Raw genomic sequence first — 13,146 nt, forward strand, 5'->3', positions numbered from 1 at the left:
TTAGCTATTTAATTGATATTGCTACGCCGCCCCTGGAACTACATGGTATTATATCGATACCCAAATGTGCAGTATCACCCAACACTAATGTAACGATTCCAAACAACAGAAGAATAAAGTTTTTTTGCACTTGTATTTTTTTTTTTTTTTTGTCCTGTCTAGCTTCTCAGGCAAATCATTTTGTTGATGTAAATGCCCATATCGGCTGTACAAATTTACTTTACAAAAGAGAAGTGTGGAACACTTCTCTTGTTGCCTTATTTGTATTTTACTTTATTTAAATGGATACATATATATTTAAATGTATATATTATTATTATTATTTGGTGCCAGAGCAGTAGGGGATAGAAAGAGAAAAAAAGGAAGACAGAGGAGGAAATTCCGGGGACAACAGAGAGATGAGACAGAGGGACAAAAACAACAATAGCAATAACCACAACAATAGAACAACATCAGCAAGTACACATATGATGGTAAAAGTGATAGCAAAGAAGCAGTTTGTGAAATAAATAATAATACAGAAATTACAAAGAACATTATTACACTACGTATGGAGCAATACAAATACCAATAGAAATAGAACTGTTAATAATGAATAATACAAATTACCTCTATTATCAACAATGCAATTGTTCATATGTAATGGTAACTTGAAATACAAAAAAAGCAGATGAATGGAGGGGAAGAAAGAGAAGCCAGCTATATTAACCTTGTAGATTGTTATAGTAACTATAGGTTAAGCTTTGTCAGTGTGCCATGTGCTTGTATATGTACAGTATGTGTAAAGTGTTTGCTTTTTACATTTTGACAAAAGTTTTTTTATTTTATTTGTCAAACTACCCACGGCTGACAAGAAGTCAGTATGTAAATGCCTCGCCATTTTGTAAATGATAGGTATGGAAATGCAACATTTATTCAACTTGGTCTCAAACTTGTCTGTGCCAGGCTTGTTGGTTGAATTTTTTTGGACCTATTTTCAGCTTTATAGGCAGAATGGAGCGACTTCCATAGGCTCCTTTGTAAGCAGACAATTGATCGCATTTATTTACTACGTAGAATGCATTAAAAAATTTGAAAAAAAAAACATGTTCTTGTCTTACATAAGAATTGTGAATGATAGGCAAAATTCCAAAAAACTCCTCCTGCTCCGACCCGGCTGCACCAAATGATAATATTAATCCATTTAATAAAGTAGAATACAAATAAGGCAATAAGAGAAGTATCATACACTTTTCTTTTGTAAAGTAAATCTGAACAGCCGATATGGGCATCTACATCAACTATATGATTTGCTTGAGAAGTAATAATAAAATATAAAAAAAAATGTTTCCTATATCTCTCCCGTCGAAAGGCAAAACCCAGTAACTAAATTTTGGTCAAAACTGAGCTGATAATAATTTTGGAGTTCCTAGGTGATATGCTTTACATTAGTGTATGCGATATTGTAATTTGTTCCGTAAGTAAGCTGTTACGCTCATGGCAGGACCTAGCAACTACCACATAACCGCGTAGATACAACAGAAAAACCTAGTATCTCAAGGGACCAATCGGAGCTTCTTTGTCAGTCGCCTTATTGTCTTTAATGAGACATTTGCAAGAATGGGGGCCGACGGTCAACCTGATTATGTGATATTATGGCACGAGGGGATATTTGGAAGATTGGCCCAGGATGTTGCAAGCACCTTCATTAAATGTATTGTTCTTGATTCTTCCCCTTGCATACTCTTTTGGGCAGATAACTGTGGAGGTCAAAATAAAAACTGGACGCTGTACACAGCTCTTGCCGAATGTGCAACCGCAGAATGGGGCCCACCCGAGATTGTGATAAAATATCTAGAGAAAGGGCACATGTTCACGAGAGCAGATTCAATCGGCAAGAAAATGAAAGCTCAAGAAAACATCTACACATTTGATGAATTTGTAAAAACTTTGTAAGACAGCATCAAGATAGATTGGTTTTCCTTTGTTTTCTCAAAATCAGCTAGAAGTGAGTTACTAGGTTTTGCCGTTGGACGGGAGAACTTATTTCAGCATTCTTCCTTTAGCCTCAAACTCTGATTGAAACCGTTGAGGTTTTGTTCAACTTTTCCACTTCTGTTTTTTTGATTTTCCAGGTGAGTTGGACAGCAGAAACTGGGGCCTGAAGGACATTGTCCTCGTTCACCTGTATGTGAGCAACATGGTGGACTTTGGTCCACTCAACGAGGTGTACAAGAAACACTTTACCACAAACCCTCCTGCCCGGTAAAACTGCATCCACACTGAACAAAAGAAACACTGAGGCGCTTGATTGATTGATTAGTAGATTGCACAGTTCTGTACATATTCCGTACAATTGACCACTAAATGGTAACAAATACCATGAATTGATTAATGTGGACCCCGACTTAAACAAGTTGAAAAACTTATTCGTGTGTTACCATTTAGTGGTCAATTGTACGCAATATGTACTGAACTGTGCAATCTACTAATAAAATAATCAATCAATCAATCAAAACAACCAAAAATAAGTTTTTCCAACTTGTTTAAGTCGGAGTCCACGTAAATCAATTCATTGCTGTTTTCTAAGATTCCATTATTTGATCCAAGGGTGTGTGTCCAAGCCCCGCTACCTGCTGGCCAGCTGCTGCAGATGGACTGTCTCCTCCATGACTGGAGCAAGCCCCCGGCGGAAGACAGCTTTCATCAGAGAGAGGCGTTGCACGTACAGAGTCTTTCTCACTGGGCACCCGCCAACATCGGGCCCTACAGTCAAGCCCTCAGGGTAAGGTGCTGCATCTTTTATTTTGTGGACACTCATTGTAGTCAATAGCTTATTAAATAAAATAACTATCTCACAATCGTAAAAAAAAAAAGTCCTGATTCCAGACTATGATCAGTATCACACTCAAGATGTAATCACTCGTTCCTTATCCCGTTTCCTGAAAGTTTAATCATAATTCGCTCAAAACGATTTGAGTTATCTGTAGCAGAAACTCAGTGAAAGCCTCTTGTCAGACAGCAATTGTCTTTGTCTCTGCGGGTGGAGGCGTGACGGCATGCATACACACGCACACACACACTTTGCATCACAATTTAGGGCGCACCGGGTTATAAGGCCCACCACTGATCAATAGCATGTGACATATTTTCCACCACTTTGTAATTCAGTTTTTTCGCCACATATACAGCAAGTCCTTTTTTCGCACTTTTTGTTTCTATTAATGTAGTCCAGTTTGTATCCTTCCAATTTAAAGTGTGTTCCTTTTTAGTGTCAAACTATGTTTCATGAGCTAGTAATCACTTTAAAGGGTTCTTTTAATTGTTCCAAAAAAAATGCATACAAGCTTCTGCTGTTGAAGTATACAATTGACAATTTATTGTGTGCTTTACTGTTGTAATTATAATGATTCTCTATATAATATAATCATTCTTGATGTGGTAAAAAAAATGTATCATTCTTAATTTTTGCACCTTTATGATTCACATTGCAAATGGTTTTCAGTTCAATGTGTTTTTGATTCATTTATAAATGTATATACTCAGTGTGAAATACTAATTTAAAGCAAACAAAGACATACTCGACCCATGCTACTCTCCGGTTGAACTTTTGTGGGTAGGCTGTGCTGATATATTATTCCATTTTTGCTCTATTCACTCCCTGGGAGGATTTGTCACCAACCGGTCATATATAACATAAGCTACTTGCCCTTTTTTTCCCGAGCTTCTTTCATTTTAAGTAACGACTATTTTAGTTTTTGCCTCACGGTCTCTGAGAAGTCTTCTTGAATGTATACCCCTGGAGCCCTGTTTTTCAGTGCTTTTCTGTTTTTTCCCATACCAGCTCTCTGTCTTTGTATTTTGCAAACATTACTGTCATTTTGAGCGACCTCAATCTTCTCTTTTGGCAATTTTTTCAGGATAGTGAGCTCTTTCGATGTTATATATTTTTTTGCGTCAAGAGGTAACTTATTTGATGAGATTTTTTTACATTTGGAATGTAAATACAGCTCATCATCTATGACAGTGGTCCCCAACCACCGGGGCGCGGCCCGGTACCGGGCCGTGGCCTGATTGGTATCGGGCCGCAGAATTTTTTTTTATTCATTCTTATTTAAAAAAAAAACAAAAACACAACAATTTTTTTTTTTTTTTAATTAAATCAACATAAAAAACACAATATACACTTACACCAACCATAAAAACCTCCCTTTTTCATGACAAAGGGAAAAAAAAAAATGATTACGCGTTGACCGGTCCGCGGATACAAAAAGGTTGGGGACCACTGATCTATGACATTAGCTCCATACTTCTTCTGTTTGTTTGATATTGTCATTACTGCCACAAGTGGTGGAAAAGTGTATTACAATGGAGTATGATTTCTTTCTTACTTTCTCTCTTTCTTTCTTTCTTTCTTTCTTTCTTTCTTTCTTAGTTTATTTTGAACATGAACATATTTTCAACCTAATACATCAGACAATTTAATATCATTTCACATTACATCATGTCCGAAAAGGAGTAGGAAGAAGCAAAGCTTATTTAATCCTACCCCTCTCCCACGTCAGAGCGTTTACAAATATATACATTCATTTACTGACTTTTTTTTTATAGTAAAATGAGATCCGTGAATGAGTAATACAGCAGTTTTTTAATATGTAATTAATTAATTCGGTCATTATTAACATACTGAGATGAAGAATGTCTTATTTTGAATAAGGTCGAAAGGATTGTACGGTACACAAGTATTAGTATAGTACCGCAATACTAATGAATCATTTTTGGTACTATACCACCTCTGAAAAGTACCTTTAACTGTAAAATGTAACCAAAGGCCATTGGTGGATCTACACCTTTCTCTCTATATTTATATAGCGCTTTTCTCTAATGACTCAAAGCGCTTTACATAGTGAAACCCAATATCTAAGTTACATTTAAACCAGTGTGGGTGGCACTGGGGGTACGTGGGTAAAGTGTCTTGCCCAAGGACACAACGGCAGTGACTAGGATGGCGGAAGCGGGAATCGAACCTGCAACCCTCAAGTTGCTGGCACGGCCACTCTACCAACCGAGCTATACCGCACCTAACATTCACTGTAATGGTACCAACCTACTCAGTGGCCTAGTGGTTAGACTGTCCGCCCTGAGATCGGTAGGTTTGGAGTTCAAATCCTGGCCGAGTCATACCAAAGACTATAAAAAAATGGGACCCATTGCCTCCCTGCTTGGCACTCAGCATCAAGGGTTGGAATTGGGGGTTAAATCACCATAAATGATTCCCAGGCGCGGCACCGCTGCTGCCCACTGCTCCCCTCACTTCCCAGGGGGTGATCAAGGGGATGGGTCAAATGCAGAGGACAAATTTCACCACACCTAGTGTGTGTGTGACAATCATTGGTACTTTAACTTTACAGTAGTGCAGCTAATCGATACTTCGTTGTTTTTTTTTTAATTTTAATTATGTTTTTAAACTCATCAAATATGTCCCTGGACACGAGGACGTTGAACATGACCAATGTATGATCCTGTATCTACTTGTATTGGATTAATACCCAGATTCATGGAATGATCGAAAACTAATGTAAAGTATCCAAATAGAAAAATAAGTGATAATTACATTTGAACAAAAGTGTAGATAGAACATGTTAAGGGAGAAAGTAAGCAGATATTAACAGTAAACGAACAAGTAGATTAATAATTCATTTTCTACCACTTTTCTGTAATAATTTTGACAAAATAATAGAATGGAAAGTGACACAATATGTTACTGCATATGTCAGCAGCTAAACTAGGAGCCTTTGTTTGCTTACTTACTAATAAAAGACAAGTTGTCTTGAATTTTCACTATTTTATTTAAGGACAGACTTGCAATAAAAAACATACATTTAATGTACCGTAATATTTTTTTGTTACAATAAAGCCAATAATGCCATTTTTTGGGGCCCCCTTTATACCCGGTATAGCTCGGTTGGTAGAGCGGCCATGCCAGCTACTTGAGGGTTGCGGGTTCGATATCCGCTTCCGCAATCCTAGTCAATACTGTTGTGTCCTTGGGCAAGACACTTTACCAACCTGCTCCCACTGCCATTGTAACTAAGGTTTCACTATGTAAAGCGTTTTGAGTCCCTTGAGGAAAAAGCGCTATACAAATATAATTCACTTCACTTCACATTTAGCAAAGTACTAAAAAGTATCGAAATAATTTTGGTACCGGTACCATTGATTGATTGATTGATACTTTTATTAGTAGATTGCACAGATCAGTACATATTCCGTACAATTGACCACTAAATGGTAACACCCGAATAAGTTTTTCAACTTGTTTAAGTCGGGGTCCACGTTAATCAATTCATGGTACAAATATATACTATCAACATAATACAGTCATCACACAAGTTAATCATCATAGTATGTACATTGAATTATTTACATTATTTACAATCCGGGGGGTGGGATGAGGAGCTTTGGTTGATATCAGAACTTCAGTCATCAACAATTGCATCAACAGAGAAATGTGGACATTGAAACAGTGTAGTTCTTATTTAGTAGGATATGTACAGCCAGCAGAGAACATAGTGAGTTCAGATAGCATAAGAACAAGTATATATATTAGAAGTACATTTTAGTTGTTTATAATCCGGGGAGATGGCATGTGAATGGAGGAGGGTAGTAGTAAAGTGTTGAAGTTGCCTGGAGGTGTTGTTTTGGAGCGGTTTTGAAGGAATATAGAGATGCACTTACTTTTACACCTGTTGGGAGTGCATTCCACATTGATGTGGCATAGAAAGAGACCAAAATATTGGTATTGGGACAACACTACAATAGAGTAACGCTGCAGCTCATACCTACCACAACTTAGAAGCAAATATTTTTTGGCGGCCCAACAATGGTTAAGAAACACTGATGTAAGGTATGCTATATCTGAGGATTTGTTCCATGTAGTTATTTAAAGTGTGTCACGACGGGAGCTGCTGTGTGCATGTCAGCAGGAAAAAAACTACTTTTCCACATCCTTGTTTTTTTGTTTACCAAACTTTCACAAGAAAGCATGGCAGCGAACGATTTACAACTCTTGAGTTTACAACTTTGAGTGACCCAGCAGAAACTGTGTACATAATTACCACTTCTGTGTTATTGTTGGCAAAAGAGTGTACGATTAAAATGGTTGAATAATGATGGGATACACAGGATCTTTCCCATGACGTGTAGAGGTTTTTATGCATTGCTTCTGTCGCTGTTTATGCGTGCAGCAGCGTATGATTGTGGTTTTGTCCGATGCTTGTCGGAAGTCGGTGTTCTTTTTGGCCACTCGTTTACAGCCATGAACCCAGAAAGAATGTTGCATGGAAAGCCATACAGGAGGAAGTGGCAGTGTGGTGGTTGAACGCTCGGCTTGGCGATTTTTGTTTACCCAACTTGCATTATACGGGATTACGCTTGTCAAAGTACTGTCAACAGGGATAGTGCGCCTCTCCTCCACACTGTCCTTGATCCTGCTGCCAAATCTGTGACTGAGTGAGAGCATGTGCGGATTAGCCATTCATTTAAGAGGCTCTGAAGGCGCGTATAGGCTGTGACTAACCGCAGCTCGCGGACTTTTGCGCACTTTGGATTCCTTGGGGCTAACCTGCGGAGTTGACGCTGTGTTGGATTTGCATGATGGAGTTATCTTGATGGGCTGTTTAGTTGAGGGGCAACAAATATATATATATATTTGTTTTTTATGTTGGCCTTTCAGCTGCACAAAATCTGCAAACTTTTGAAAACAGGTCAACATTTTTGTGTAAACACTGAAAATCATTGGTAAAGTATTTTAATAGGTCCTGTTACGTCAAACCAACTGTTCTTACTTATTGGTACCTGTTTTTGTGTATTTGGTATCTGCATAAGTCCTGAAAATTGAAACTCAAACCAAGGCGTTATTGTGGAAATCTTTATAGAATAATCTTGACTTTCAGGGACGGCGTGGCGCAGTGGGAGAGTGGCTGTGCGCAACCTGAGGGGCCCTGGTTCAAATCCCACCTAGTACCAACCTCGTCACGTCCGTTGTGTCCTGAGCAAGACACTTCACCCTTGCTCCTGATGGGTGCTGGTTGGCGCCTTGCATGGCAGCTCCCTCCATCAGTGTGTGAATATGTGTGTGAATGGGTAAATGTGGAAGTAGTGTCAAAGCGCTTTGAGTACTTTAAAGGTAGAAAAGCGCTATACAAGTACAACCCATTTATCATTTATTTATTTCATCATACTTCTGCCGAACGAGCCCTTTGGAATTAACAAAACCTGTGACGTTTTTTGTACCGGATTATCCATATATGGCAGAGGTGTCAAACATAAGGCGCACCACATCTGGCCAATGAAAGCTTTGAAATACCGTTGATTCCACACTACAAGCTTTGAAAATTGTAGTGAGTAAGACTTTTTTCCCTAAACTTTAAACCATGCGGCTTATACAAAACAGAGCGGCTAATTTATGGATATTTCTTTGCTAACGGCAATAATAAAAATAGTTTTAATAAAAAACACCAACAAAATCCAGCAAAAACACTTAAAGGGAATTTTATCGTTTTTAGTATGGTGCCATCTTTTGGGCAAATTAGCTCACTACATCGCTGTTTTTTTTTTTTCCCCAACCACCATGCAGTTCAGTCTTCGAGCCGTCCATAGCGTTCTGACTTTATGAATTCTTCACTCATCCTTTCAAGCAACATTTGTAAGTTTTACAATATAACTAAAAATGTTTATATTTACTTAACCGGCCCATGTGTGCTGTCTGTAGGAGTGCTTTCATGCATATTTGTACGTGCTATCGTAACCTAATTAGGCAAGCGTCAAAAACATTAGCTAATGTGTTAGCAAGTTTTACAAGTGTTTGTGTTAGTTTTATTAACTTACAAAAGCATTATTTTTTTTATTGTTTCAGTTTGCCAAATTCCTCAGTAAATTCACCAAAACGTCACCCTGGAGTTACTGAGTCTCTTTACCTGATTGGAGAGCTAATTTCCGCAGCTAGTGGGTCCATGACGATGACTTCTGTTTTGTTTGATCAACCATTTTACTGCTGTGTCTTTCGGTACGCCCTATAGCCTCAAACATTCTGGAGTGTGCGTCAGTAAAGTACTTAACCCCTTTTTACAAAATATATATGTTTCCTTTCAATTTTGACGGACGAAAAATACATATACTGCATGCAATTGCATACCTTTTAAACTTTGATTTCATCTAATAACGCATAATATTATTTTTCAGTTATTTAATAATATTACAAAAAAAATTCAAACATTTTTGTTACTTAAAATAAAAATAGGTATAATAAATATCTGCTTGACTATGATTTCAAAGCAAAGTATTCATAACATTTTACACTGTACTCTACAATGGAGGATGTATGTTTACGGTTAAAAAAAAGTGTCATCTTAGTTGCCAGAGTTTTACCATAAAAAAACTATAACACCATTTTCTATTTACATTATTTGCTGAAAAAAACCCCCTGTACATTTTAGGGTAAAATTGTAGCAACTGAGATTTTTTTTTTTTTTTTACTGCAAAAGCCATTTTTTTTAACAGTGTATGTATAAAATGTATACTGATCAAATGCATAAGCAACTAAATAATAAAGTGAATTCTTATACGCCTTAACAGCGGTGTCCTCTCAGTAAAAAAGGGTTTGACACCCCTGATACATAGCACAAATTTACCCAAAGTGCTTTGCGCGAGTCCGCCATTGTACTCCAAGGCTGCTGTTTCTTTTTTTTATTTTGCTGTCGTCTGTGTGGCAGACGGGCTCGTACATGCACATGCATCCTATGCTGTTTGTTGACTTTCTGGTGTCTTTACCCTGATGAGCACATTGCAGTGAGGGCAGGCGCTAACATGTTGATTAGCTTGACAGGTGACGGATGCTGGACCTTCAGACTCGGTCATCTATCCGCCTGCCTTGTCACATCCTCTGGTTCGGCTCTCGGGAAGCTGACAGAATGTCGACCTGGCCCGCAAATTCTGACAGATTTGATTTAAAGAATTAGTTAACCTTTATCATGTCAAAGCAGGGGGACGGACCCCCCTTTGTGCGTTGTATGCTAAACCCCAGGCTATGTTTTCTATTTCTTCTAGGCCTGCACTTGATTTACATGCAACATAATCATTTCTAAACGTGTTTGCATCAAAGTTCATGCCATTAATTGTTCCGTTGTTTATCAGAGACCTCATTTGCATAATCTAATTAAGATTCTATACTGCCGTATTGCATCAATCAATTAACTGATGAACCGAAGATGCTCTCAGACGTCGCTATCAAACATTTCATTTAAACCTAAAGGAGAGAATTAGCTGCAAGACCTAAAAGCCATAGTCCTGGTTTATTTGTTTGGCCATTTCTAAAAGTTACCTTGAAGAGCATCCTATGATGACAACTGTGTAATTTAACATGTTCAAAAAGGAGGAATAATTTAGGCTTATTTATTCCTACACGTTTTAATGTCTCAGCAATTACTGATAGTCTGTTGAGCAGAAACAACAATTGAGAGTGTTATTAATATAATTGATGTATAATGATATATGGTATCGGTCGGATATCAGCAAAAATATCAGTTTGGATGTAAAATGTCCAGCATAAATGCTCCGTTACATACAGGAAGTGGAACAAAAATAAGCACTGACTGAGCGCTGGCAGGAAATAAACACCAATTAAGGAAACATGACCAGACATGAACTGACAGATCGTCACATATACCTGTAGGTTACTATGAGCTAGCAGCTACACAACAGCTAAGCATATAATAACACTCAAGCTGGACATAGTTTATAAGTGTCCTCAATTGTATAATACTGCAGTCTAAATCACAACATTTGTCAATATAAACAAGTATCAAATAATTACAGTTGCGTGTTACTTACACATACAATGTCTCCAAGGTAGAAACGTATAAGAAAGTATCCAGTAACAAAAGTGTCCGCATCATTTGACGTACTGCATTATGATCTTGACTTAAGGAATTCTTGTGACCAGTAAGTGTCTCCAAAACAACAATTACCACTCCACTTCAACCTCAGTTAGTAATAAATAGGTTGGTGTTTTTTTTTTATACCTAATATTGTTCTCTGTTTGAGACATTTCACTTGATCAAACCTTTGATAACATTCCACACTACAAAATAATAAAAGTACGCATGATTTGTGCTGATATATCGAATCAATATTGGTAATGCTATTACACAAGGCTCCAATATTGGTACCATCAGAAGTGACATGGTCGGGACACACAATTAAAAAATAAATAATGATATCATTGTACTTAAAAATAATAATAATAATAAATATATATATACAAATCTCCTGACGATTGAGGGAACCCCTCATTAAACAGTTCTGTAGAGATGTAGATGTATATATATGTAGAGATGTGTGTGTATATATATATATATATATATATATATATATATATATATATACTGTATATATATATATATATATATATATATACAGTATATATATTTATTTGTTTTGAAATTTTTTTAAAGTACAATCGTTTGTTATAGGTAATAAAGAATTGTTAAAATTAAAATAAGTATATAGATAATATATTTCTAAAAACAACTAAATAATGAATTGAAAAAAATATTTATTAATTGTTGATTGGCGACACTAAATTGTCCCTAGTGTGTGAATGTGAGTGTGAATGTTGTCTGTCTAGGGACGGCGTGGCGCAGTGGAAGAGTGGCCGTGCGCAATCCGAGGGTCACTGGTTCAAATCCCACCTAGAACCAACCCTGTCACATCTGTTGTGTCCTGAGCAAGACACTTCACCCTTGCTCCTGATGGGTGCTGTTTGGTGCCTTGCATGGCAGCTCCCTCCATCAGTGTGTGAATGTGTGTGTGAATGGGTAAATGTGGAAGTAGTGTCAAAAGCGCTTTGAGTACCTTGAAGGTAGAAAAGCGCTATACAAGTACAACCCATTTATTTGTGTTGGCCCTGCGATGACGTGGCGACTTGTCCAGGGTGTACGCCGCCTTCTGCCCAAATGCAGCTGAGATAGGCTCCAGCACCCCCGCGATTCTGAACGGGACAAGCGGTAGGAAATCGATGGATAGATGGATTGAAAATTAAAGATGAACTAGATGAGGCAATTCCTGAAGGAATTGCGTGTGAATGTTCCAATGCTGAAGTTGAACTGAAATCCTGAATTTTTTTTAGAATTGTTGAAGTAGAGCACATCATTCATGTGGGGCAGTATAGCTCGGTTGGTAGAGTGGCCGTGCCAGCAACTTGAGGGTTGCAGGTTCGATCCCCGCTTCCGCCTTCCTAGTCAATGCCGTTGTGTCCTTGGGCAAGACACTTTTTTATTTATTTATTTTTTATTTTTTTATTTATTAAATCAACACAAAAACACACAAGATACACTTTCCATCAGTGCATCAACTGAAATCCTGAATTTTTTTTAGAATTGTTGAAGTAGAGCACATCATTCATGTGGGGCAGTATAGCTCGGTTGCTAGAGTGGCCATGCCAGCAACTTGGGGGTTGCAGGTTCGATTCCCGCTTCCGCCATCCTAGTCACTGCCGTTGTGTCCTTGGGCAAGACACTTTACCCACCTGCTCCCGGTGCCACCCACACTGGTTTAAATGTAACTTAGATATTGGGTATCACTATGTAAAGCGCTTTGAGTCACTAGAGAAAAGCGCTATATAAATATAATTCACTTCACTTCAACCCCCCAAAGAAAGCCCCTCCCTCCCCCATTCACACCCAGCCACACCCACTCACACAAAAAAGGGGTGTTTCTTTCTGCTACCAAAATGCTGGTTCCTACAACATATATAACACAGTCTGCAAGGGACACAGTCCCTGAAACACACATGATTGTGTGTGTCGCCGGTCCACTAACACTATCATTAATTACTATTTTTTATGTAATTGTTTTGTATGATTTTACTTTATTTTTTATCCCCCAAAAAATGTCATTGTTTTCCTTTTTTTAATCTCATTTTATTTTATTAAAAAAAAAAAATAAAAAAAAAAAAAACCTTATCTTCATCAGACCAGGTTGTTAATGAAATTAGACTTGTCTAAAAGGTTTTTAAAACCAGGTCCAGTCCAGACAATGTCAAAGTGGGCTCAGCAACACACACCCTCATCCATGTACAACAACAAAAATTAGGGAAACAACAGATTG

General features: G+C 37.7%; 1 protein-coding gene across 2 annotated transcripts in view; it reads left to right on the top strand.

The window, feature by feature from the left end:
- Positions 1 to 13,146, top strand: part of dph6 (diphthamine biosynthesis 6) — a 200,469-nt gene that overhangs the window by 94,150 nt on the left and 93,173 nt on the right. For both annotated transcript variants that reach the window (XM_061896056.1, XM_061896057.1), the window contains 2 exons: positions 2,115 to 2,244; positions 2,590 to 2,764. In XM_061896056.1, the coding sequence (XP_061752040.1) occupies positions 2,115 to 2,244; positions 2,590 to 2,764 (305 nt within the window). The remainder of the gene's footprint in view (positions 1 to 2,114; positions 2,245 to 2,589; positions 2,765 to 13,146) is intronic.

Source organism: Nerophis ophidion, linkage group LG03 (genome assembly GCF_033978795.1).
Source record: "Nerophis ophidion isolate RoL-2023_Sa linkage group LG03, RoL_Noph_v1.0, whole genome shotgun sequence".
Lineage (NCBI taxonomy): Eukaryota > Metazoa > Chordata > Actinopteri > Syngnathiformes > Syngnathidae > Nerophis > Nerophis ophidion.